Raw genomic sequence first — 23150 nt, forward strand, 5'->3', positions numbered from 1 at the left:
GTTTCTGTAATATCACTACACCGTGATGTTAAAAAGTTAGTATTTGAATAGCCAAATTCTGATGTATGAGCTCTGTTCAGATGCACGATTCTGACTTATTTCTATCTTGTATAACCTATCACATCTCCGAAAGCATGTTTCTCTATCCTGCCAAGTGAGTAGAAACTACTTATTTTACAAATTGTTACCCATTTAGTATATGAAAAACTTTTTTTTCCTTAGAAATAAATTGCTTTTAGCTTTTGCCCGTATTCCTACTGGGTAATCTGTCTTTTTCTAACTAATTTTCAGGATGTTGTAACTTATTCCAGTACTACCCTTTGTTGGTTATGTTACAAATAACTTCACCCAGTTTGCTGCTTCTTACATCTTTTGAAGAACAAAATTACTTAACTTTTAAGTAGTCAAATTTTATCCATTTTTCCCCTTTTATAATTTGTGCTCTATGTTTCTAATTTAAGAATTCTTTCTTACCTTAAGGTTAAATATATATATATATGTATGTATACATGTATATATAAGGTCTACCGGAAAGTTCTGTCAGTTTCCATCACAACGTTTCAACACGTAAGCACATGTTTATTTGGCGCATGTGTGCCTCTCTATTTTTATCACTTAATGTATACATACTGATGTAGCAAATTAACTAAAACAAAGTTGATTCACATTAGTCTTATGTGTGAAGCCATAATGTACCCATGATTACTGATAAAGTTCATTTATGCCACTGTAATTTTTATGAATTTCAACAAGGAAGAAATGCTACAGAAGCATTTCTGTCACATCCACCATATTCCCCGGACTTATAGCACCCTCCGACTATTACTTGTTTTTGTCCTTACAAAATTTTTTGAAGGGCAAAAAATTTAAAAATGAAGAAGGTATCAAACAAGCACTGGTTCAATTTTTTGCATCAAAAGATAAAACATTTTTCAAAAATGGGATATACAAATTGCCCTCACGCTGACAAGAAATCATTAATAATAATGGCAATTATATTTAATAAAGTTTATTGACGGTAAGAAAAATTTGTATTATGTTTTATTCCAAAAATAGACAGAACTTTCCAGTAGACCTTATATTATTTTTTTATGTAAAAGTCTTATGTTTTACACTTGTAAGTGTATGACCCAACTATAGTTGATATTGGGTGTAGTAAGAGGTAAGGATCCAATTTTATACTTTCCCCATATGGATAACCCATTGTCCCATCAGAATTTTAGGGAGGGAATATCACAGAAAAAAAAAATTCTTGTTTTGTTTTATTATTATTTTTAACAGTCTAAGGCTTTCACGAGGATTATTTTTTCTTGCTACAAATGAAAAAAATTTCATTATTCATTGTGTTTTTATTTCTTCAGGAATTTGACAAAGAAGAGCTTATGAAGTGTATTCAACAGCTTGTGAAATTGGATCAAGAATGGGTACCATATTCAACATCTACTAGTCTATATATTCGCCCTACATTCATTGGAACTGAGGTACCACCAGACCCCCTGTTTTGGAGTGCTTTTAGTGGGGAAGTTACTGTTTATTCTTGTGTGAAACTAATAGGGTACAGTGTGAAACTGCCCCCAATAGTATTATTAATGACTCCTTTCTCCAGATGATCAATACCAGGTGTCAGCAAACATTTTATTTAAAGCGCCAGAGTAAATATTTTAGGCTTTGTAGGCCATCTGTTTTCTGTCACAACTACTCAACTGTTTCTAAATTTTTTCTTACCAGATAAGAAGCTAAAATTACATGACTGTCAGGTTTAATATTGGTTGTTTAATAATGCTACATCTAGAAAAGCCAGGGTTTACAGATTTCAGCATTTATTTTATCCAATTTCATCCTATTTAGTAACTCTAGGCAGGTATAGCTATATGAACGCAGACTTTTATTTCTTCAATGATTCTGATAAGTGTACAGATGCTTTGACCACAGTCAATAGCACAACACACACCACCACAACCTCTGAAATTCCTTTGATTATTGCTCCTAGCCTTCCACTTTTTCAGTCAGTCCCATTTTATCATTCTCTCCATTAGACAGATCGTGGAATGAAAAAGTCCTAAATAATATCAGGACTTGAGAGTAAGTGTCGCTAGAAGGATTGAGTCTGATGGTGGGGACTACCTTCCAGGCTGTGTGGAGTCATGTCACTCAGCCATCTTTGACCAGGTCCCAGGCTGTCCCAGAAGATCTGTGGACTATCAGCAGATAGGACTTTCCAGCTGCACTCAAAGACACACTGATCTTGGCTCATGTGGAAGTTGATTAATTTCTCATATTCAGTTAACTCATTTACTTCCATATTGGAGTGCCCCTGCATACATTTCTACAATAGTATTGAGCTCAGCTACAGAAGCAGTCTGCTTTTGGTTAATACCTAGCCTGAGATACACAGAATACAATTTGAATAATGCAGAAACATTGTAAGTCTCTTCATATAAATGATTTTCTCATTAACAACTTTACTGGAAATATTTCAGTACAAAATTTTCATTAGAGCTTGCATTTCAAAATCTGGCTGCCACATGGTTCTTGATTTCTGTTTCACTCCAAGAGAGCCTAAGGACATCCTCATTTTATAGACATGTCTTTCTTTTCCTTTTATCACCTTGTAAAGTTGTTATATTACACATAATTTAACCAATAATCATAACAGTTCCATGAAAAAATTCCTTTTATTTACTGCATTTGTCTATTTAGACATACATCTTATCTTTTCTCTTCATAATTAGCCTCTGTAAGCAAAGAAGCTGAATAGATTTGAAAGTAGATGTAACAACAGCAGTTTGTAATCATTAACTTGGGTTTTGCTCACACTTTTAATGTTTTCTTCTTCCAACTTGAGATATATATAGGGGTGGGCAAAAGTAGGTTATAAATTAATAATATAATAATTAATAATAATACAAGGATAAACTGTTTTGCATACTCACAGCTGTAAACCTACTCTTGCCTACCTCTCTATATTCATTTCACTGTTTACAAACAATATTCTTATTTGCATAACTCTGTTAACATATTTCAAATTCACAGCCCAATTTCAGTATCTTTGTTCCATGAGTTTGTTTTTAGAGACCCAGCTTATTTGCATTGCTTATATCTGTGACCATCAGCTTGTTATTATCAAAACTCTCCTGCCAATGGACACTTTCTTGAGGCTGCACTTGTCTATTTCAACTGTATTGCAGAGGACAATTGTGATTATCTCTATTTTTACTCTTTGGAGTTATGGTGCATCTGCTTACTAATTACACCTTCTGTGAGGGGCATAATTTATTCCCTTTCATCTTTATTTCCCACTCCTCTCCTCTTCCCACTTTGGAAATTACTCTCCTGTATTGAGTGAAGATTCTTTTGGTTTGTAGGTGTTTTTAAGTATCCCTTATTTCTTTGTATGTCTGTCATTTTAATTTATATAAAGGATTTTGCTCTTTATAGATCTCATTGTGTTTCTTAACTTTTTCCTTCAGCACTCTTTTTCATTTCTATCCAGGTTACTCTGGGTATTTCCAGTCTCTCACTTCTAACTGCTGCCAGTTCTCCACTCTGGACACGACCTCCACCGCACTTTGCCCGTGCCCCTTGCTGGGGTTCCATTTCCCCATTACTGGCATGTAAAGCTGCAATGAACTGTTTGAAAATATACAACCCAGGGAATTATTATTGTTATTATTTTTAAAAAATATATCTATATATATTTAAAATTTCCATTGATCTGAGAGAGAGAGAGAGAGAAAGAGAGAGAGAGAAAGAGAGAGTAAAAGGGGGGAGGGAGAGAGGGAAAGAGAAGCATCAACTCGTTCCACTTAATTGTTCCTTTTGGTAGTGCACTCACTGACTGATAGCTTCTTGTCTGATGCCCGGTCCGGGCACTGAACCCACGACTTCAGTGCACTGGGACAACACTTTATCCTTTGAGTAACCCAGTCAGCGTGACCCCAGAAATTATTGAAAGAGTTATTTCTCCCAGCAAGATGCCCATGGCCCATCTTACTTTTTCCAACCTGAGAAAACCCTGCTGCTTTCCAGGAAAGTCTGGTTCTCTTTGATGAAATAGTTATTTGGTGTGTCAGCCTCGCCATTACTGGTATTATGAAGCTCTCCTACTGTTGTTGGGTTCAGTTCTTTCTGTGCATTAACTGACAGCAACTCTATATGTAGATGCTACTGGCTTCACTTTAGAGATGAGGAAACTGAGGCCCAAAGTGGTAAAATAAGAACTCCCAGTCTGTTTCCCTGTATGTGGTGACATCTTTGTAGATTAGCCACGGTGTTTGGTCTAGGGATACAGTGCTGAGCAGCAACCTCTTCCTTACTCCAGTTTGTGGGAAATCCTTTGTCAGATAAATGTATTGCAAATAGTTTTTCAGTGTGTAGTTTGCTTTTTGTGTCTTTTCACTCTTACTAGTACTTAATTTTAATTTAGTTTTTTAAAATGTTTTGTGATTTTTATGTTGTAAAGAAATTTTTCTTTACTCCAAGGTCTCAACAAACCTGTTTATGGTTTGTTTTAGAGTTTTGTTTTTTCTAATGAAATGAAATTCATTTGGAAGTGACCTTTGTGTGAAGGACTTAATTTTAATTTTTCTCTATATGAGTACCAAGTTGTTCCATCACTCTTTAATGAGTGGTCTGTTCTTTCTTCCTTGCTCTATAACGCTAGCTGTTGATATGTCAAGTTTCCCTAGTGAACACTGTTTCTGGCTCACTATCTGTTCTCTCTCTCTTATTCTCCCCCCCACACACACTAAATGGTAGCCATACTGTGAACACTTTTGTTTGTATTTTTGTCTTTGCACTTACAATTTGTCCTGAAGATTCTTCCATATCAGCACACATGGATTGCCCTCCATTCCCCTCCACCCCCTTTCTCCTAGCTAAAAGGCATTTATATCATTATACACATATACTACACTTAACTTTGACTTACTTGAATACAGGATGCTGTACATTATAACATATACCGTTACTTTATGCGCTGAAATGGAAAAACATTGTCAGTTAAACTATGATAGTATTTTTGCAGTAATCCTGAGCAATTCATGGTCATTGGTCATACCAGCCTTTTTTCTTTTTTTAAAATATATGTTTGCCGGGGAAATCTGCAATTTCTGCCATTAGTTTCACTTCTGTGCGTGTGGTGGGCATTTTTATGTTTGCGTGGATCTTAATAACACAGCTCTATCTTCCTGTGGATTTATTTCTACTGTAGGCCCCATTAGAAATCATGGTTGTTCTTTGCAATAGTATATTAAGTTGCATTTGTTTAACTTTATTATCCATATTTGTTTCTTTTTAAAAAAATTTGTTTCATTGATATCAAATACATGTCCTGCTCCTATTTTTGTGCCTTTCTATGCACTATCTTTTCTTTTAGTGCCAGATCATACTAAACCTTTGAAAACACTGTAAATGGCCAACTCAGCGTGTATAGCATTACCAGTGCCCACAAGACACTGGAGTTGCCGTAAGTATGAACAGCTAATTCCAAGTGTGACAGTGTCACATGACTGCTGTTAGCACTAGCAAGTGTAAAATGCTGATTTCAGATGTCAGGTGTGTTAACTGTGAGAAAAATGGACATTTTAGAATTTGTGAAATATTGATAATACAATTTACATAACCAGTGTCTTATTGGTCATCCATAATGTTGATATAACAAATATTAGAACTGAAGGGCGAGGTAGCTGCTCAACTCTCAACTCTGCCTTTGTAGCACAAAAAGAGCAACAGGCAGCACATGAATGAATGCGCATGTTCTAATACAATTTTTTAAAATGGGCAATAGGCTGAAGTTTGCTGGCCCCAGATCTAGAGTCAGAGTCATTTCTAAGAGTGACTCATTCTGGTTCTTCTTGAGGAATTCCCCATCAAGCAGTTTTGGTTACTTGTTTAATCACCCAGGCTAAAACTTTTATTGATTTCAAATTTACAAAACTGTATTCCCAGATCATTAGTATAATAATTCTTTTTTTTTTTTTTTTTTTTTTTTGTATTTTTCCGAAGCTGGAAACGGGGAGAGACAGTCAGACAGACTCCCGCATGCGCCCGACCGGGATCCACCTGGCACGCCCACCAGGGGGCGACGCTCTGCCCACCAGGGGGCGATGCTCTGCCCCTCCAGGGGGTCGCTCTGTTGCGACCAGAGCCACTCTAGCGCCTGGGGCAGAGGCCAAGGAGCTATCCCCAGCGCCCGGGCCATCTTTGCTCCAATGGAGCCTTGGCTGCGGGAGAGGAAGAGAGAGACAGAGAGGAAGGAGAGGGGGAGGGGTGGAGAAGCAGACGGGCGCTTCTCCTGTGTGCTCTGGCCGGGAATTGAACCCGGGACTTCTGCACGCCAGGCCGACGCTCTACCACTGAGCCAACTGGCCAGGGCAGTAGTATAATAATTCTTATCTTTTCCCTAAATACTTATTCTTCACAATTCCAGTATGTGTTGAATACAGTTATGTGGTCACACCTACTATCGTCTTAATGCTCTATGTAGTGGCATGCATTGAATTTGTTTACCCTTATTACAATTATCAATTATTATTTATAAAAACAAAAATAGCAATTGCTATTTGTTAAATGCTCTAAAAAGATTAGGTCTGGGGTGCTTTCCACAGACTATTTAATGTAATCCTCATACTAATCCTGTGAGCAGACCTCACTGCTTTCACATAACTTTTTTTTAAAGTAAATTTTAAGATCATTCTTATTTAAAAACTAAAAAAGAGTTGATGGCTCAGTTACATTTATACTATCTTTCCCTTTGATGAGACTGAGATAAACTTGGCCTCACCCCTCACCCATTTTATAGCAAGCCTCGGAAAAGTCTAGACTTGAGCTTCCCCCAGGATAGTGTTTCAATGTTTACATATCAACTATCTGTTAGTCTAGAGGTGGCACTACAAGAAATCAGGCAAGAGACAAAAGAATATCTTGTCTCTGGTGTCAGTACAACATATGTATTAGGATTTGCATGAGATTTTAAAAAATCAAAATAGTTCAAGGATGATAAATAGTCATCTAAGTGGTTTTCACAGCCCTTTTCTCTAAACAATGTTTTATTAAAATGGACAGTCCTTTGACAAATATTTAGTTATCTTGGAATCACAATGTGTGATGTTATGTGTAGGGGACAGAGATGGTCTTGCACTGCATGAAGTGTACAGATTAATAAGAGGAAGAAAATCAAACAGTTGTAAGAAAGTGTGATAGGCATTTTATCTAAACTTAAGGAAGTGCAGGAGGCTATAATAGCACATTACACAAGCACTTAACCTTGTCTAGAGGTCCCATTTTCTGAAATAACACTGAAATGAGATTTAAATTGAGATGGAAGTGTTTGTGTTACTTAGGAGAGAGAGGAGTTGTCTTAGTTTGCTCTGCCTGCCACAGACTGGGTGCCTTAAACATCAGAATTTATTTTCTCATAATTCTGGTGACTGCAAGTCAAGATCAAAGTTCCAACAGGAATCGTATTTGGTGAGGCCACCCTGTAGATGGTAGATATTCACCTTCCCGTATGTCCTTACAGGGCATCTGTTTGTGGGGAAAGGTGAGGGGCTGGTGGGCCATCCTCCTGTAACTCTTCTTAGAGCAACACCAGCCCTGTTGGATTAAGGCTCTACCCTTTTGAGCCCGCTTAGCTTTATCATCTCATTAAAAGCCTTACTTCCTAATACAGGGGATTGGTGGTTACAGTGTCAACATATACATTTTGAGGGTGGACACATTTTGGTTTATAATGGGGAGAGGATGGAAGGAGAGTATCCAGGTAGAAGGAGTAGGACAGGAAAGCATCCAGAGGTAGGAAGGTGAGGAGGAATCCACAGGGAAAGGGCTCCCTGCGGTTGGAGCATGAGAAGCTTAGCGTACAATGGAGTGCTCTGCTGAAGGCTGAGTGTGTAGGGAGCGAGCCTGGATTTGAACTCTCTTCTGGTTATGGGATTTTAGGGACTCCACTGATTTTTTTCCCCTTACACTTTCATTTTGTAGTAGTGCTCCAAGTTTAGAGCAAAAGATCTAAAGTTTAAGAACTGTGAAACCTCGGGCAAATCATTTATTTTGAATCTCAGTTTCTCTAACTTAAAAATAGTCATACTATTACCTTTATTGTATGGACTTCCTGGATTGTTGGATGATATAAGATAATGACCAAAATATTTTAGAAACAAAAACAGTAATGTATAATTATTGTGGATTCTTTTTTAAATCTTACCCCAAACCAACTAGTTTTTCCTACAGAAACACTGCATGGATTTGTTATCCCTCCCTCTGTGATACACACTCAAGGCCCTGCAAGCACCGCCCCTCAGGCCAGTATTCTTTACTGTTTTCTCCAGATCTTTCTAAAGAACTGGCTAGATTTGAAAAAAAAAAAAAGTTCTTTATATTTAAAAAAAACCCTCATGTTTCTCTTTTTTGAAAAATGTTTCTGCTATTCTCAATTATCTTATTTCTTCTGTATCTTATTTGCCATGCCGAGGCAGAATTATTCTCAAGCCTCACATTGCCACAGTGCTTTCCTGTCTTCTAGGCCAAATGCTGTGACTGTCAGTACCTTTCTCAGCTTGCTAAGCTCTTTCACCCGTCATTATGATCACCTTTGAAATCCTGCCTTTTTTTAAATATGGATTTTGATTTGTTGTGTTTACATAGTTACAAGTGTTCCTCCGAATGTATTTCCCTCCCTCCCCCCCTTGTTCTCCTTGATACCCCCTTTGCCCCTTCCCCCCACCGCCTTCCCCCCTTTCCTCTATAATTTACTATCCTGCCCTCTTTCTCTCTATGTTATGTGTATATACTTTCGCTAATGTCTTTCCTTTCTTTGATCCCCTCCTCTCTTCCTCTTTCCCTCTGGACTCTTTGACCCTTTCTCTGCCTCTCTTCATTCCTCAGCTCTCATTGTTCATTGGATTCCTCATATGAGTGAAGTCAAACGATATTTTTCTTTCTCTGCATGGCTTACTTCACTTAGCATAATAGACTCCACATCCATCTGTGTTGCCACAAAGGGTAAAATTTTCTTCTTTTTCATGGCCACATAGTATTCCATTGTGTATATGTACCACAGCTTTTTAATCCATTCATCTGCTGATGGACACTTGGGCTGTTTCCAGATCTTGGCTATTGTAAACGATGCTGCAATAAACATGGGGGTAGATTTCTTCTTTTGAATTGGTGATTTGTTATTCTTAGGATATATTCCTAGAAGTGGGATAGCTGGGTCAAAAGGCAGTTCTATTTTTAATTTTTTGAGGAAAAAAATACTGTTTTCCTCATACTGTTTTCTCCATACTGTTTTCCACAGTGGCTGCACCAGTCTGCTTTCCCACCAGCAGTGCAGGAGGGTTTCTCTTTCTCCACATCCTTGCTAGCACTGACTGTGTGTTGTTTTGTTAATGAGCGCCATTCTGACTGGTGTGAGGTGGTATGTCATTGTGGTTTTAATTTGCATTTCTCTAATGATGCATTTTTCTAGTGATGTTGAACATTTTTTCATCTGCCTATTGGCTATATGTATGTCCTCTTTAGGGAAGTGTCTATTTAGTTCTTTTGCCCAATTTTTGATTGGATTGTTTACTTTCCTGGTGTTGAGTTTTACAAGTTTTTTGTAGATTTTGGTTATTAACCCCTTATTGAACATATTGTCGAATATGTTCTCCCATTGTGTGGGGTTTTTCTTTTATTTTGTTCATGTTGTCTTTTGCTGTGCGAACACTTTTAGTTTGATGTAGTCCCATTTGTTCATCCTATCCTTTATTTCACTTGCCCGTGGAGTTAAATCAGCAAATATATTGTTGCCAGAGATGTCGGAGAGCTTACTGCCTATGTTTTCTTTGAAGATGATCATGGTTTCATGACTTACATTCAAGTCTTTTATCCATTTTGAGTTTATTTTTGTGAATGATGTAAGGTGGTGGTCTAGTTTCATTTTCTTGCATGTATTTATCCAGTTTTCCCAACACCATTTGTTAAAGAGACTGTCTTTACTCCATTGTATGTTCTTACCTCCTTTGTCAAATATCATTGTCCATAAAGGTGTGGGTTTATTTCTGGGTTCCCTGTTCTGTTCCATTAATCTATATGCCTGTTCTTATGCTAATACCAAGCTGTTTTGAGTACAATGGACTTGTAGTATAACTTGATATCAGTAATTGTGATACCCCCTGCTTTATTTTTCTTTTTCAAGATTGCTGAGGATATTCGTGTTCTTTTTTGGTTCCATATAAATTTTTTGAATATTTGTTCTATATCTTTCAAGTATGTCCATGGTATTTTGATAGGAATTGTGTTGAATTTATAGATTGCTTTGGGTAGTATAGACATTTTAATGATGTTTATTCTTTCTCTCCATGAACACGGTATATGCTTCCACTTATTTGTATCTTCCTTGATTTCTTTTATCAGTGTTTTATAATTTTCCAAGTCTTTTACCTCCTTGGTTAAATTTATTCCTAGATACTTTATTATTTTTTTGTTGTAATAGTGAAGGGGTTTGTTTCCTTAATTTCTCTTTCTGACTGTTAATTGTTGGTGTATATAAATGCTACTGATTTCTGAATATTGATTTTATAACCTGCCATCTTGCTGAATTCATTTATCAGTTTCAGTAGTTTTTTGACTGAGACTTTAGGTTTTTTTATGTATAGTATCATATCATCAACAAATAATGGAAGTTTTACTTCTTCCAATTCGGATGCCTTTTTATTTCTTCTTCTTGTCTGATTGCTGTGGCTAGGACTTCTAGAACTATGTTGAATAAGAATGCTGAAAGGGTGCACAGCCTTGTTTCTGTTCTTAAGGGGATTGCTTTGAATTTTTGCCCATTGTATGATGTTGGCTGTGGGTTTGTCATAGATGGCCTTTATCATGTTGAGGTATGTTCCCTGTATTCCCACTTTGCTGAGAATTTTGATCATAAATGGGTGCTGGATTTTATTAAATGCTTTTTCTGCATCTATTGATATTATCATGTGGTTTTTATCCTTCCTTTTGTTTATGTGATGAATAACTTTGATTGATTTGCAAATATTGTACCAGCTGTGCCTCCTCAGAATAAATCCCACTTGATCATGATTTTTTTTTATGTATTGCTGGAGCTAATTTGCTAATATTTTGTTCAGAATTTTAGCATCTAAGTTCATTAGGGATTTTAGCCTATAGTTTTCTTTCTTTGTAGTGTCTTTACCTGGTTTTGGAATGAGGATTACATTCACTTCATAAAAGGAGTTTGGAAGTCTTCCCTCCTCTTGAATTTTTTGAAATAGCTTGAGAAGGATAAGAGTTAGTTCTTTGAATATTTGGTAAAAGTTTCCTGTGAAGCCATCAGGCCTGGGACTTTTGTTTATTGGGAGTTTTTGATAACTATTTCAGTCTCTTTTGATGTAATCAGTCTGTTTAGGTTTTCAGATTCTTCCATATTGATTTTTAAATTATTATATTTTTCAAGGACTTTAAATATTTCATTGAGGTTGTCCCATTTTTGGCATACAGTTCTTCATAGTATTTTTTTTTACAATCCTTTGAATTTCTGCTGTCAGTTGTTACTTCTCTTCTCTCATTTCTAATTTTATTTATTTGAGCCCTCTCTCTTTTTTTCTTAGTGGCTCTGGTTAAAGGTTCATCAATCTTGTTTACCTTTTCAGAGAACCAGCTCTTGGTTTCATCGATCTTCTGTATTGTTTTTTTAGCCTCTGTCATTTATTTTTGCTCTGATCTTTATTATTTCCTTCCTTCTACTTCCTCTAGGCTTTACTTGCTATTCTTTTTCTAATTCTTTTAGATGCAAGGTTCAGTTGTTTATTTGAGCGTTTTCTTGCTTCTTAAGATATTTCTGTAATGCTATGAACTTCCCTCTCAGGACTGTTTTGCTGTGTCCCATAAATTTCAAGTTGTTATATGTTCATTTTCATTTGTTTCAAGCATTTTTTTTATTTCTTCCTGGATCTCACTGTTAACCCATTTATTATTTAATAGCATGCTATTTAGTCTCCAAGTGTTTCAATGTTTTTCAGTTTACTGTTGTAGTTGACTTCTAGTTTCATGCCTTTGTGGTCAGAGAAGGTGCTGATATAATTTCAATCTTCTTAAATCTATTAAGACTTGTTTCGAGTCCTAACATGTGGTCTATTCTAGAGAATGTACCATGAGCACTTGAAAAGAATGTATATTCTGCTGCTTTGGGCTAAAAGGTTTTAAAGATATATATTAAATTCAGTTGATCTAGTATGTCATTTAAGGCTACTGTTTCTTTGTTAATTTTCTTTCTGGGTTTTCTATCATTAATGTTAGTAGGGTATTAAAATCCTCTGCTAGTATAGTACTGCTGTTGATCTCACTCTTTTTGTCCATCAACATCTGTTTTATATATTTAAGTGCTCCTATATTAGGCGCATATATATTTATAATAGTTATATCTTCCTGTTGTAATGCTCCTGTTATCATTATGTAATGACCTTCTTTATGTCTTTCTATTACCTTTGTTTTAAAGTTTATTTTGTCAGATATTAGTATTGCTACCCCAGCTTTTCTTTACTTTCTGTTTGCATGAAATATTTTTTTTCTATCCTTTTACCTTCAGTCTATGTGCATCTTTTGTTCTGAGATGGGTCTCTTGCAGGCAGCATATGTATGGGTCCTGTTTTCTTATCCATGCAGCTACCCCATATCTTTTGATTGTAGCATTTAATCTATTTACATTTAAGGTTATTATTGATATGTAGTTGTTTAATTACCATTTTATTCTTTAGGTCTATAATGTTCCTTTTTTTAATTTCCTTTTTCCTTTTCTCTTTCTACAACAAGCCCCTTAACATTTCCTGCAGTACTGGTTTGGTTGCAATTGATTCCTTGAGTTGTTTTTGTTTGTTTGTTTGTTTGTTTTTGTCTGGAAAGCTTTTTATTTCTCCTTCAATTTGAAATGGTACTCTTGATGGATAAAGAAGTCTTGGTTGAGGCTCTTGTTTTGCATTACTTTATATATTTCTTGCCATTCCCTTCTGGCCTCAAGTGTTTCTGTTGAAAAGTCGGATGTCATCCTTATGGGGGCTCCTCTATAGGTAATTGACTTCTTTTCTCTTGCTGCTTTTAATATTCTTTCTTTATCTCTTAACTGTGGTATTTTAATTATGATGTGTCTTGATATAGGCCTCATTGGGTTTCTTTTTATAGGGACTCTGTGTGCTTCTTGAACTTGTGTGACTTTTTCCTTCATCAATTTAGGAAAGTTTTCAGCTATGATTTCTTCAAACAGGTTCTCTATCCCTTGTTCTTTCTCTTCTCCTTCAGGAACCCCTATAATGCGGTATTGTTTCTCTTCATATTGTCACAGAGTTCTCTTATAGTTTCCTCAGACTTCTTGAGCCTCTTTTCTTTTTGCTGCTCTGTTTCTGTGTTTTTATTTATCTTGTCCTCTAATTCGCTGATTCAATCCTCTGCTTCATCCAGCCTGCTGTTGATTTCTTTTAGTGTCGTCTTCATTTCTGATATTGTAATTGCCATTTCTGATTGATTCTTTTTTATGATTTCAGTGTCCTTTTTGATGCTTGCAATTTCCTTATTTAGATGCTCATTAAGTTCATTTATTGTAGCTTTGAGATTCTTAAGCATCCAAACAATCATTATTTTAAATTGTACATCCGGTAATGTGACTACTTCCATCTCATTCAGTTCTTTTTCTGGGGATATTTTTTGTTGATTCATGTGGTTTCTGTTCCTCTGTCTTCCCATTCTTTCTGTGTGTGGTTTGCAATCTTGTTAGAGTTGTGGGTCTGAGGTTGGTTTATGGAATGTGGCTTCTTCTCCAGGACTTTATTCCTCAGCCTCTGCTTGTTGCTTGGATTGTAATTCTCCTTAACTAGTCCAGCCGCTTAAAAGTCTTAATTTCCCTGCTGTTTGTTTGCTGAGTCCAGCAGGAAGCCTCTGTGTTTGCTGATCCCAGCAGGGGGCTTCTGTTTTTAGGAGGGAAAAGTGGCGTATTTTTTTTTTAGTTGAAACTGTATCCAGGAATATGGTGGGTGTGACCTCAGAGATTCTGAATGTGGTTTGCCTAGTGCCTCTCTGTGGATGGGCTGTTTTCTCAGTATTAAGGGAGAGGTGTAGCTCAGGTTCCCCTGAAAACCTGAGTCACTGCCCTTCCCCTTTACTTCCTTCTTTATGAACAACTTTTGTGCTAATTGGAGCTGGAGAGCTTTTTGGAGGTGGGTCAGCTGGTTCCATGCTTGGCTTATGCAGGGCAGAGGGAACGACCCTGTCCCCAGCTATGGCCACCTCAGCACTGGAGAATGACTCATGGCAGCTCAAGCTGTCCTCTCCCCATCACTGTTTGTGTTTCTGTGTCTCAATCTCCCCACTCTCTTCATACCAAACCAGTCCTCTCAGCCCTCCTCACCCCCAGAGCTCCAGGTAAATGGCTGTGAGGTATATTTTCTGCTCTGGCTCATTAAGGCTGTGCTTTCTTTTACCAGTCACTTCCCACAGGCAAAACTCTCACTTCTCTCCCCACTCAATGCTGTCAGGCTGTCTCCTCCAGTCCCTGGGTTTCTAGGCTGGGGCTCCGGTCCTGGGACTGAGGACCCCACCTTGGGGTCTCTCTCCTTGTAATGAGAGCTCTTCTGGACCCTCAGCTTCAGTCTCCCCTTGCTTTTGGAAGCGGGGGAGCCCCCACCATGCCCCTGTTCTCCCTACCAGGATCGGTGTGGATTCTTCTGTGTTCCTTGGTTTTTGAGTCCTGTTATTTTCTTCCAAATCTGGTTTTCCATGATGATTTTTCTTAAATTAATTTGTAATCCAGTTTGGTTGTGGGAGGTGGCAGTCTGTGCATCTGCCTACTCCACTGCCATCTTGGAATCTGAAATCCTGCCTTTTTATAAATTAATTTTCTGACTGACTTAAACCGAAGTGGTTGTTTTCACTGGTGACATGTCTCTTTATTTTTTGTCACTCCCAAATGCCTTGTTATTCTGTGCAAACTATGTATGTATTTAATACCCATGCATATGTCTTTGTAAGGTATAATGTGAAGTAAGAAGAATCTGTATTGTTTTGTTCACATCACAATTTCAATTTCAAAGTCATTGTGGTCCCCTGGGAAGTTGTATACTCTGCATCTAAGGTTTATAGTCTTCATTTTTCATATGGCTTTTAAAATGCCCTTTTCAATTTCTTATGTATTAAAATAATAAAATATACTAGTAGAGAAGAATACAGAATCAAAGTGTTCATAAGGAAATGATACTTACTGAAACTGATTTACATAATTTTTTTTTTTTTGTTTTTCATACTTTCTCTCTACTTGTATGGCTTTTGCTTGACCTTGTTATTATAAAATTATGTTTATTCCATTTGATTAATATTATATAATAAACTACTCTTAATTGTAACAATAACATAGAATTTAAATTTCCTTTGAGGAAGAAATGGAGAATTAAAACAAAGAAACAAATAGTTCTGGAGTATAGAAACCCAACCATCAAGCTTCCTTTCTGATGCAGTTACATTTTATTTATTCTCACTCTTAAAGCACTGTGACCATTTTTCAGTAAAGTCACAGAGCTCTTTTCATGAAAAGATAGTCAAAATGAGTAATTTGAAGGTGACTAGCTTGTCATCAGCATTAGTATTTAAAGTACTTGTAAGACATATTTGGCCTTGCTTAAATTTCAGAAAAAGTTACTACTATAAACACATTCTCTTCAGCATTTAAAAATGCTAGTCTGTAGTTTACCTGCTTGCTAAGAATAGAAGAATTGCTTACAAGTTGAATGAATTTTCTTCTCAGAAATATTAATGCCTAGAATTATTCCATTCCATTCTGTGTTCTCTTTACTACCACCTAGTGGAATACATGAAGTTTGCCTGTCATTTAACATTGTGAGAAGGAAATGAGTAAGGTGAAATTTGCCTCATAAAAAATTTCCATGATGATGAGTTCTTGTTACTCTTTTAGTATAATGCAGGTTGTAAAAAATACGTGAGTTCACAGTGAAAAAAGTACAGGAATTCATGTGATATTTAATAAAATGCTTATCCACAAATAAAGCTATTTTATTTAGAAACTTAGGAAATAGATAAATTACTGAGACTGTGTCTTACCAATTGTACTTCTAAGTTATGTTGGGAAGCTTCTCTTATTACTCAATGTGAAGGTTCATAAAATATTTAAAATATTAAGCTTAAAAGCTCCTCTGATATGAAGTGGTCATTGTAGTTACTTAACTGATCGGTAAATAAAAATGCAGAGATGAGAGTCAGTTTTTATCAAAGCTGGAAGAAAGGCAGATGTGCATATCCTGAGGGGTCTCTCCCCAACAAAGAAACCAAAAAAAGGCAAGTGAGGCCTTAGGATTCTTCACTCTTTATTGGTGGGGGAGCCCTCTTCCTCTCCTATTAAAAAAACAAACACAAACAGCAAAACACCAAAACCTGTTGTTTACTGACTAATTTCTTTAATTTGGTTACCTGCCACCCAGTGTCCATTTGCTCTGTGGCCTCCCAGGCTTGGTCGTCGTGTTTATATAGATTGTGAGTGGAATCACCTTTCCTTTTCCTAAGTGTGGCATGCCTTTCAGATGGCGTCGCTGTGCCCGTGTACCGGTACATTTCTTACGCTCACGAATATTTTACCTACCTGATTCTTGATGCCCTGGGCATAAGTAGGGGAAGCAGGGCCTATGTAGGGGAGTGGGAAATAGAATTAAAATTCAGAAAAAGATATCCCAGATCCGCCTTCAGCTTGTTTCATCAAACATGATGAGAGTAACAGAATCCACTGGAACTGAGTTTCCTCTTGTTTCTGTGACAGATTCCTACCCGTTCCAGCAAACCAGGCTCTGGGAAGATTCCACAGCATTTTCTATTTCAGGACTCTCACTGTAACAGTCCTGACTTGTTCTCTTACTTCCTGGGTCTTAAGTGGCCCAGGATAGCCCAGGGACCTCTGTTGCCTATATGATAAGTAGCCATCAAAACTTCCAGCCTCGGTTTTTCTCCTTCATAGACAGTTGACAGTCACTACTTATAATTGATGTTGTGCTGAAGGAATTTGTGTAACTTTGTAATGTTGGCTTATGATGACTGTTGGTGGGAAAGGCCATCGTCTGTCTCTGCCCTTCATGACACACATTCCCGAGTCCTTCATTCTCTGCCTTTTGATCTTGTTTGGTGTCTTTGCCTCTAGCAGGTCTACACTCTTGCTGTCTGGTACCTGTCCCAGTGAGGTCTGGTAATGGCACACTTTCCTACTCCTGCCCCCTGCTGGAGGCACTGGCAAGTTCCTGAAAACAGAAGGGGAAGCTAGAGAAACAAATATTATATCAATAGCTCACCCCCAAGACTAAAATCATGTCTGAATTCTTCCCTTTTTCAATTTCCAATCAATGCAACATTGAAGGGTGTCATATAGCTAGTTGTTAAAAATATACTTCTCTAAATACTCTTATTAACAACAACAATAAAAAGGGACATACTTATCTTTTCCTCTAAAATCAAAATAACTAAGAAAGCAAAGCCAAGTGATACTTAAGTACTCCATTCTCTGTATTTTCCTCTCAGAAGACCATCGGGCTTTGTGTAACTCAATGTTAGATGTCACAGGTTACCGTCCTCCGATAACCCTTTTGGGAGATAGTCACAGATCTATTCTAGATTTTAAGACTGATGTCTACATTTTGAATTAACAGGGCGTGTGTACTTTAACTTTATTGCAGCCTTCTCTTGGAGTCAAGAAGCCTACCAAAGCCATGATCTTTGTGATCCTGAGCCCAGTGGGATCTTACTTTCCTCAGGACACCTTAAGTCCAGTGTCCCTGTGGGCCAATCCGAAGTTTGTGAGAGCCTGGAAAGGTGGGACTGGGGACTGCAAGTTCGGAGGGTAAGTCAGTCTGTGCACCTGTCCAAAGGAAAGGGCTCCTCACAACCACTGAGCTGCCATTTCACTTTAATACAAGTGCGTATATTAACATTCAGATTGTAATGTTTGTTTTTGCTCTGTGTTAAGTTTTCAGTGTTTTCATGGTGCTAGTTTAAAGGATAACCTGTGTTCCTCCATAGGGAGAAATATTGTGTGTTATGCCTAGGCATGAATTAAAATAAGTAATTAGAACAGGGCTCAAGTCCATGCTTTGAATGAAAGGCCCCTGGATGCTGGTCCTCTGGCTGCAGGCTGTCAGCTGGTGCTGGGCTCTGGTGGCTCTAAGGCAGCGGTTCTCAACCTTATGTATTTCTGATGGCTTTAGGCGACCCCTGTATTTTGGTTATTCGACCCCCGCTGGGGTCGTGACCCACAGGTTGAGAACCGCTGCTCTAAGGAGTTCTGTCTGGGGAAGTGCTGTCTTCACTGAAGTGCTGTCTTCATTGCCACAGATTGTAGCCATACCTGCTGCCAACTGGCTGAGGGACAGCCCTGTTTTGGCTCTGACAGGCCAGTCTCATAGGCCATATGTAGCTGGCTGGAAATAAAAGAGCATTTGAAAGTGTTAGACAATTTCAGGGGTGGACTTGGCTGTGAATGGAGAGTGCCCCTGTGGCTGAGCACGAATAGCTGCGTTAACCGCTGTGGGCTCTTCCTTTGTGAATACCAAGTACTGATGTGCATCATGTACCTGGGCAGCAGCCATCTTGGAAGGTGACTCAGTCGTGATCTTCTGGGTCCTGGTGCAACGTAGTTCAGGAAACCCTGGGAGAGTGGAATGACGTGCTGCTGGGATGTGAGACAGACGTTGAAGCTGACGTTGACTCCATGCAGCCGTATTCTTATTTTCTACCAAAAAAAGAAAAATGGGTTATAAAATTTTATGTCCTGTCATCCCTGTTTGCAATTTCAGCAACTACATTCTATCACTGACTAGAGAAATCCTAGTGCAGGTAGGTCATTAAGTCACTTTCTTTCTTTCTTTTTTTTTTTAATAATTTTATTTTTTTAATGGGGTGACATCAATAAATCAGGATACATATATTCAAAGATAACAAGTCCAGGTTATCCTGTCGTTCAATTATGTTGCATACCATCACCCAAAGTCAGATTGTCCTCTGTCACTTTCTATCTTGTTTTCTTTGTGCCCCTCCCCCTCCCCCTTTCCCTCTCCCATTTCCCCTTCCTCCCGTAACCACCACACTCTTATCAATGTCTCTTAGTTTCACTTTTATGTCCCACCTACGTATGGAATAATGCAGTTCCTGGTTTTTTCTGATTTACTTATTTCGCTTCGTATCATGTTATCAAGATCCCACCATTTTGCTGTAAATGTTCTGATGTCATCATTTCTTATGGCTGAGTAGTATACCATAGTGTATATGTGCCACATCTTCTTTATCCAGTCATCTATTGATGGGCTTTTTGGTTGTTTCCATGTGCTGGCCACTGTGAACAATGCTGCAATAAACATGGGGCTGCATGTGTCTTTACGTATGAATGTTTCTGAGTTTTTGGGGTATATACCCAGTAGAGGGATTGCTGGGTCATAAGGTAGTTCTATTTTCAGTTTTTTGAGGAACCACCATACTTTCTTCCATAATGGTTGTACTACTTTACATTCCCACCAACAGTGGATGAGGATTCCTTTTTCTCCACAGCCTCTCCAACATTTGCTATTACCTGTCTTGCTAATAATAGCTAATCGAACAGGTGTGAGGTGGTATCTCATTGCCATTTTGATTTCCATTTCTCTAATAGCTAAAGAAGATGAGCATCTTTTCATATATCTGTTGGCCATTTGTATTTCTTCCTGGGAGAAGTGTCTGTTCATATCCTCTTCCCATTTTTTTATTGGATTGTTTGTTTGTTTGTTGTTGAGTTTTATGAGTTCTTTGTATATTTTGGATATTAGGCCCTTATCTGAGCTGTTGTTTGAAAATATCATTTCCCATTTAGTTGGCTTTCTGTTTATTTTGCTATCAGTTTCTCTTGCTGAGCAAAAACTTCTTAGTCTGATGTAGTCCCATTCATTAATTTTTGCCTTCACTTCTCTTGCCTGTGGAGTCAAATTCATAAAATGCTCTTTAAAACCCAGGTCCATGAGTTGAGTACCTCTGTCTTCTTCTATGTACTTAATTGTTTCAGGTCTTATGTTTAGATCTTTGATCCATTTTGAGTTAATTTTTGTACAGGGGGAGAGACTGTAGTCCAGTTTCATTCTTTTGCATGTGGCTTTCCAGTTTTCCCAGCACCATTTATTGAAGAGGCTTTCTTTTCTCCACTCTATGTTCTTGGCCCCTTTATCAAAAATTATTTGACTATATATATGTGGTTTTATTTCTGGACTTTCTATTCTGTTCCATTGGTCTGAGTGTCTATTTTTCTGCCAATACCATGCTGTTTTGATTGTCATGGCCCTATAATATAGTTTGAAGTCAGGTATTGTAATGCCCCAGCTTCATTCTTTTTCTTTAGGATTGCTTTGGCTATTCGGGGATTTTTATAGTTCCATATAAATCTGATGATTTTTTGCTCTATTTCTTTAAAACGTCATTGGAAGTTTGATGGGAATTGCATTAAATTTGTATATTGCTTTGGGTAATATAGCCATCTTGATTATATTTATTCTTCCTAGCCAAGAAAAAGGTATATTCTTCCATCTCATTATATCTTTTTCGATTTCCCTTAACATTGGTTTATAGTTTTCATTATATAAGTCCTGTACATTCTTTGTTATGTTTATTCCTAAGTATGTTATTTTTTTTGTTGCAATCGTGAAGGGCATTATTCTTTTGAGTTCGTTCTCAATTGTTTCATTGTTGGCATATAGAAAGGCTATTGACTTCTGTATGTTAATTTTGTATCCTGCGACCTTACTGTATTGGCTTATTGTTTCTAGTAGTCTTTTTGTGGATTCTTTGGGGTTTTCGATGTATAGGATCATATCATGTGCAAAAAGTGATACCTTTACTTCTTCTTTTCCGATATGGATGCCTTTTATTTCTTTGTCTTGTCTGATTGCTCTGGCTAGAACCTCTAGTACCACATTAAATAAGAGTGGAGAGAGTGGACAACCCTGTCTTGTTCCTGATTTAAGGGGGAAAGCCTTCAGTTTAGTGCCATTTAATATGATGTTAGCTGATGGTTTATCATAATGGCCTTTATCATGTTGAGATATTTTCCTTCTATACCCATTTTGTTGAGAGTCTTAAACATAAAATTGTGTTGTATTTTATCAAAAGCCTTTTCTGCATCTATTGATAAGATCATGTGGTTTTTGTTCTTTGTTTTGTTGATATGGTGTATTATGTTAACCGTTTTACGTATGTTGAACCATCCTTGAGATTCTGGGATGAATCCCACTTGATCATGATGTATTATTTTTTTAATATGTTGTTGTATTCGATTTGCTAGTATTTTGTTTAGTATTTTAGCATCTGTATTCATTAGAGATATTGGTCTGTAGTTTTCTTTTTTTGTGCCATCCTTGCCTGGTTTTGGTATGAGGGTTATGTTGGCCTCATAAAATGTGTTTGGAAGTATTGCTTCTTCTTCAATTTTTTGGAAGACTTTGAGTAGAATAGGAACCAAGTCTTCTTTGAATGTTTGATAAAATTCGCTGGTATAGCCGTCAGGGCCTGGACTTTTATTTTTGGGGAGATTTTTAATGGATTTTTCTATTTCTTCTCTACTGATAGGTCTGTTTAGGCTTTCTGCTTCTTCTTGACTCAGTCTAGGAAGGTTGTATTGTTCTAGGAATTTATCCATTTCTTCTAGGTTGTTGAATTTAGTGGCATAATGTTTTTCATAGTATTCTACAATAATTCTTTGTATATCTACAGTGTCCGTGGTGATTTCTCCTCTTTCATTTTGGATTTTGTTTATATGAGTTCTTTCTCTTTTTTCCTTGGTAAGTCTTGCCAAGGGTTTGTCAATTTTGTTGATCTTTTCAAAGAACCAGCTCCTTGTTCTATTAATTTTTTCTATAGTTTTTCTGTTCTCTAATTCATTTATTTCTGCTCTGATTTTTATTATCTCCTTTCTTCGGCTGGTTTTGGGTTTTCTTTGTTCTTCTTTTTCTAGTTCCTTAAGGTGGGAAGTTAAATGGTTTACTTGGGTTCTCTCTTGTTTGTTCATATATGCCTGATGTGATATGAACTTCCCTCTTATCACTGCTTTTGCTGCATCCCATAGATTCTGATATGTCGTATTGTCATTTTCATTAGTCTGTATATATCTTTTGATCTCTGCACTTATTTCTTCTTTGACCCATTCATTTTTTAAAAGTATGTTGTTTAGTTTCCACATTTTTGTGGGGTTTTTTCCCTCTTTTTTGCAGTTGAATTCTAGTTTCAAGGCTTTATGATCAGAAAATATGCTTGGTACAACTTCAATTTTTCTGAATTTGCTGATGTTGTTTTTGTGGCCCAACATATGGTCAATTCTTGAGAATGATCCATGTACACTGGAGAAAAATGTATACTCAGTCACTTTGGGATGAAATGTCCTGTAGATGTCTATCATATCCAGGTGCTCTAGTGTTTTGTTTAAGGCCACTATGTCTTTGTTGATTCTCTGTTTGGATGACCGATCTAGAGCCGTCAGCGGTGTATTGAGGTCTCCAAGTATGATTGTATTTTTGTCAGTTTTTGTTTTAAGATCAATAAGTAGCTGTCTTATATATTTTGGTGCTCCTTGGTTTGGTGCATATATATTAAGAATTGTTATGTCTTCTTGATTCAGTGTCCCCTTAGCCATTATGAAATGGCCATTTTTGTCTCTGAGTACTTTTCCTGTCTTGTAGTCAGCATTATCCGATATGAGTATTGCTACACCTGCTTTTTTTTGGATGTTATTTGCTTGGAGTATTGTTTTCCAGCCTTTCACTTTGAATTTGTTTTTATCCTTGTTACTTAGATGAGTTTCCTGTAGGCAGCATACAGTTGGATTTTCTTTTTTAATCCATTCTGCTACTCTGTGCCTTTTTATTGGTGAGTTTAATCCGTTTCCATTTAGTGTAGTTATTGATACTTGTGAGTTCCCTATTGCCATTTTATATCTTGCTTTCTGTTAGTTTTGTGTCTTGTTTGATCCTTCTCTTTCGTTTTTCTATCTTTTGTTTTTATTTGGTTGTATTCCATACATCTTTCCTCTGTTGCTATCTTTTTTATCTCGTGTGCTTCTGTGGTGGTTTTTTCAATTGTGGTTACCTTTGAGTAATGAAAAGGGTCCCTACCCTGTTCATTGT

General features: G+C 37.1%; 1 protein-coding gene across 4 annotated transcripts in view; it reads left to right on the forward strand.

The window, feature by feature from the left end:
• The window catches only part of BCAT1 (branched chain amino acid transaminase 1), a 118257-nt gene that overhangs the window by 57675 nt on the left and 37432 nt on the right, over window positions 1–23150 (forward strand). For all 4 annotated transcript variants that reach the window (XM_066354388.1, XM_066354369.1, XM_066354379.1 and 1 more), the window contains exons 5-6: window positions 1362–1481; window positions 17697–17860. In XM_066354388.1, coding sequence (XP_066210485.1) covers window positions 1362–1481; window positions 17697–17860 — 284 coding nt within the window. The remainder of the gene's footprint in view (window positions 1–1361; window positions 1482–17696; window positions 17861–23150) is intronic.

Source organism: Saccopteryx leptura, chromosome 1 (assembly GCF_036850995.1).
Source record: "Saccopteryx leptura isolate mSacLep1 chromosome 1, mSacLep1_pri_phased_curated, whole genome shotgun sequence".
Taxonomy (NCBI): Eukaryota; Metazoa; Chordata; class Mammalia; order Chiroptera; family Emballonuridae; genus Saccopteryx; species Saccopteryx leptura.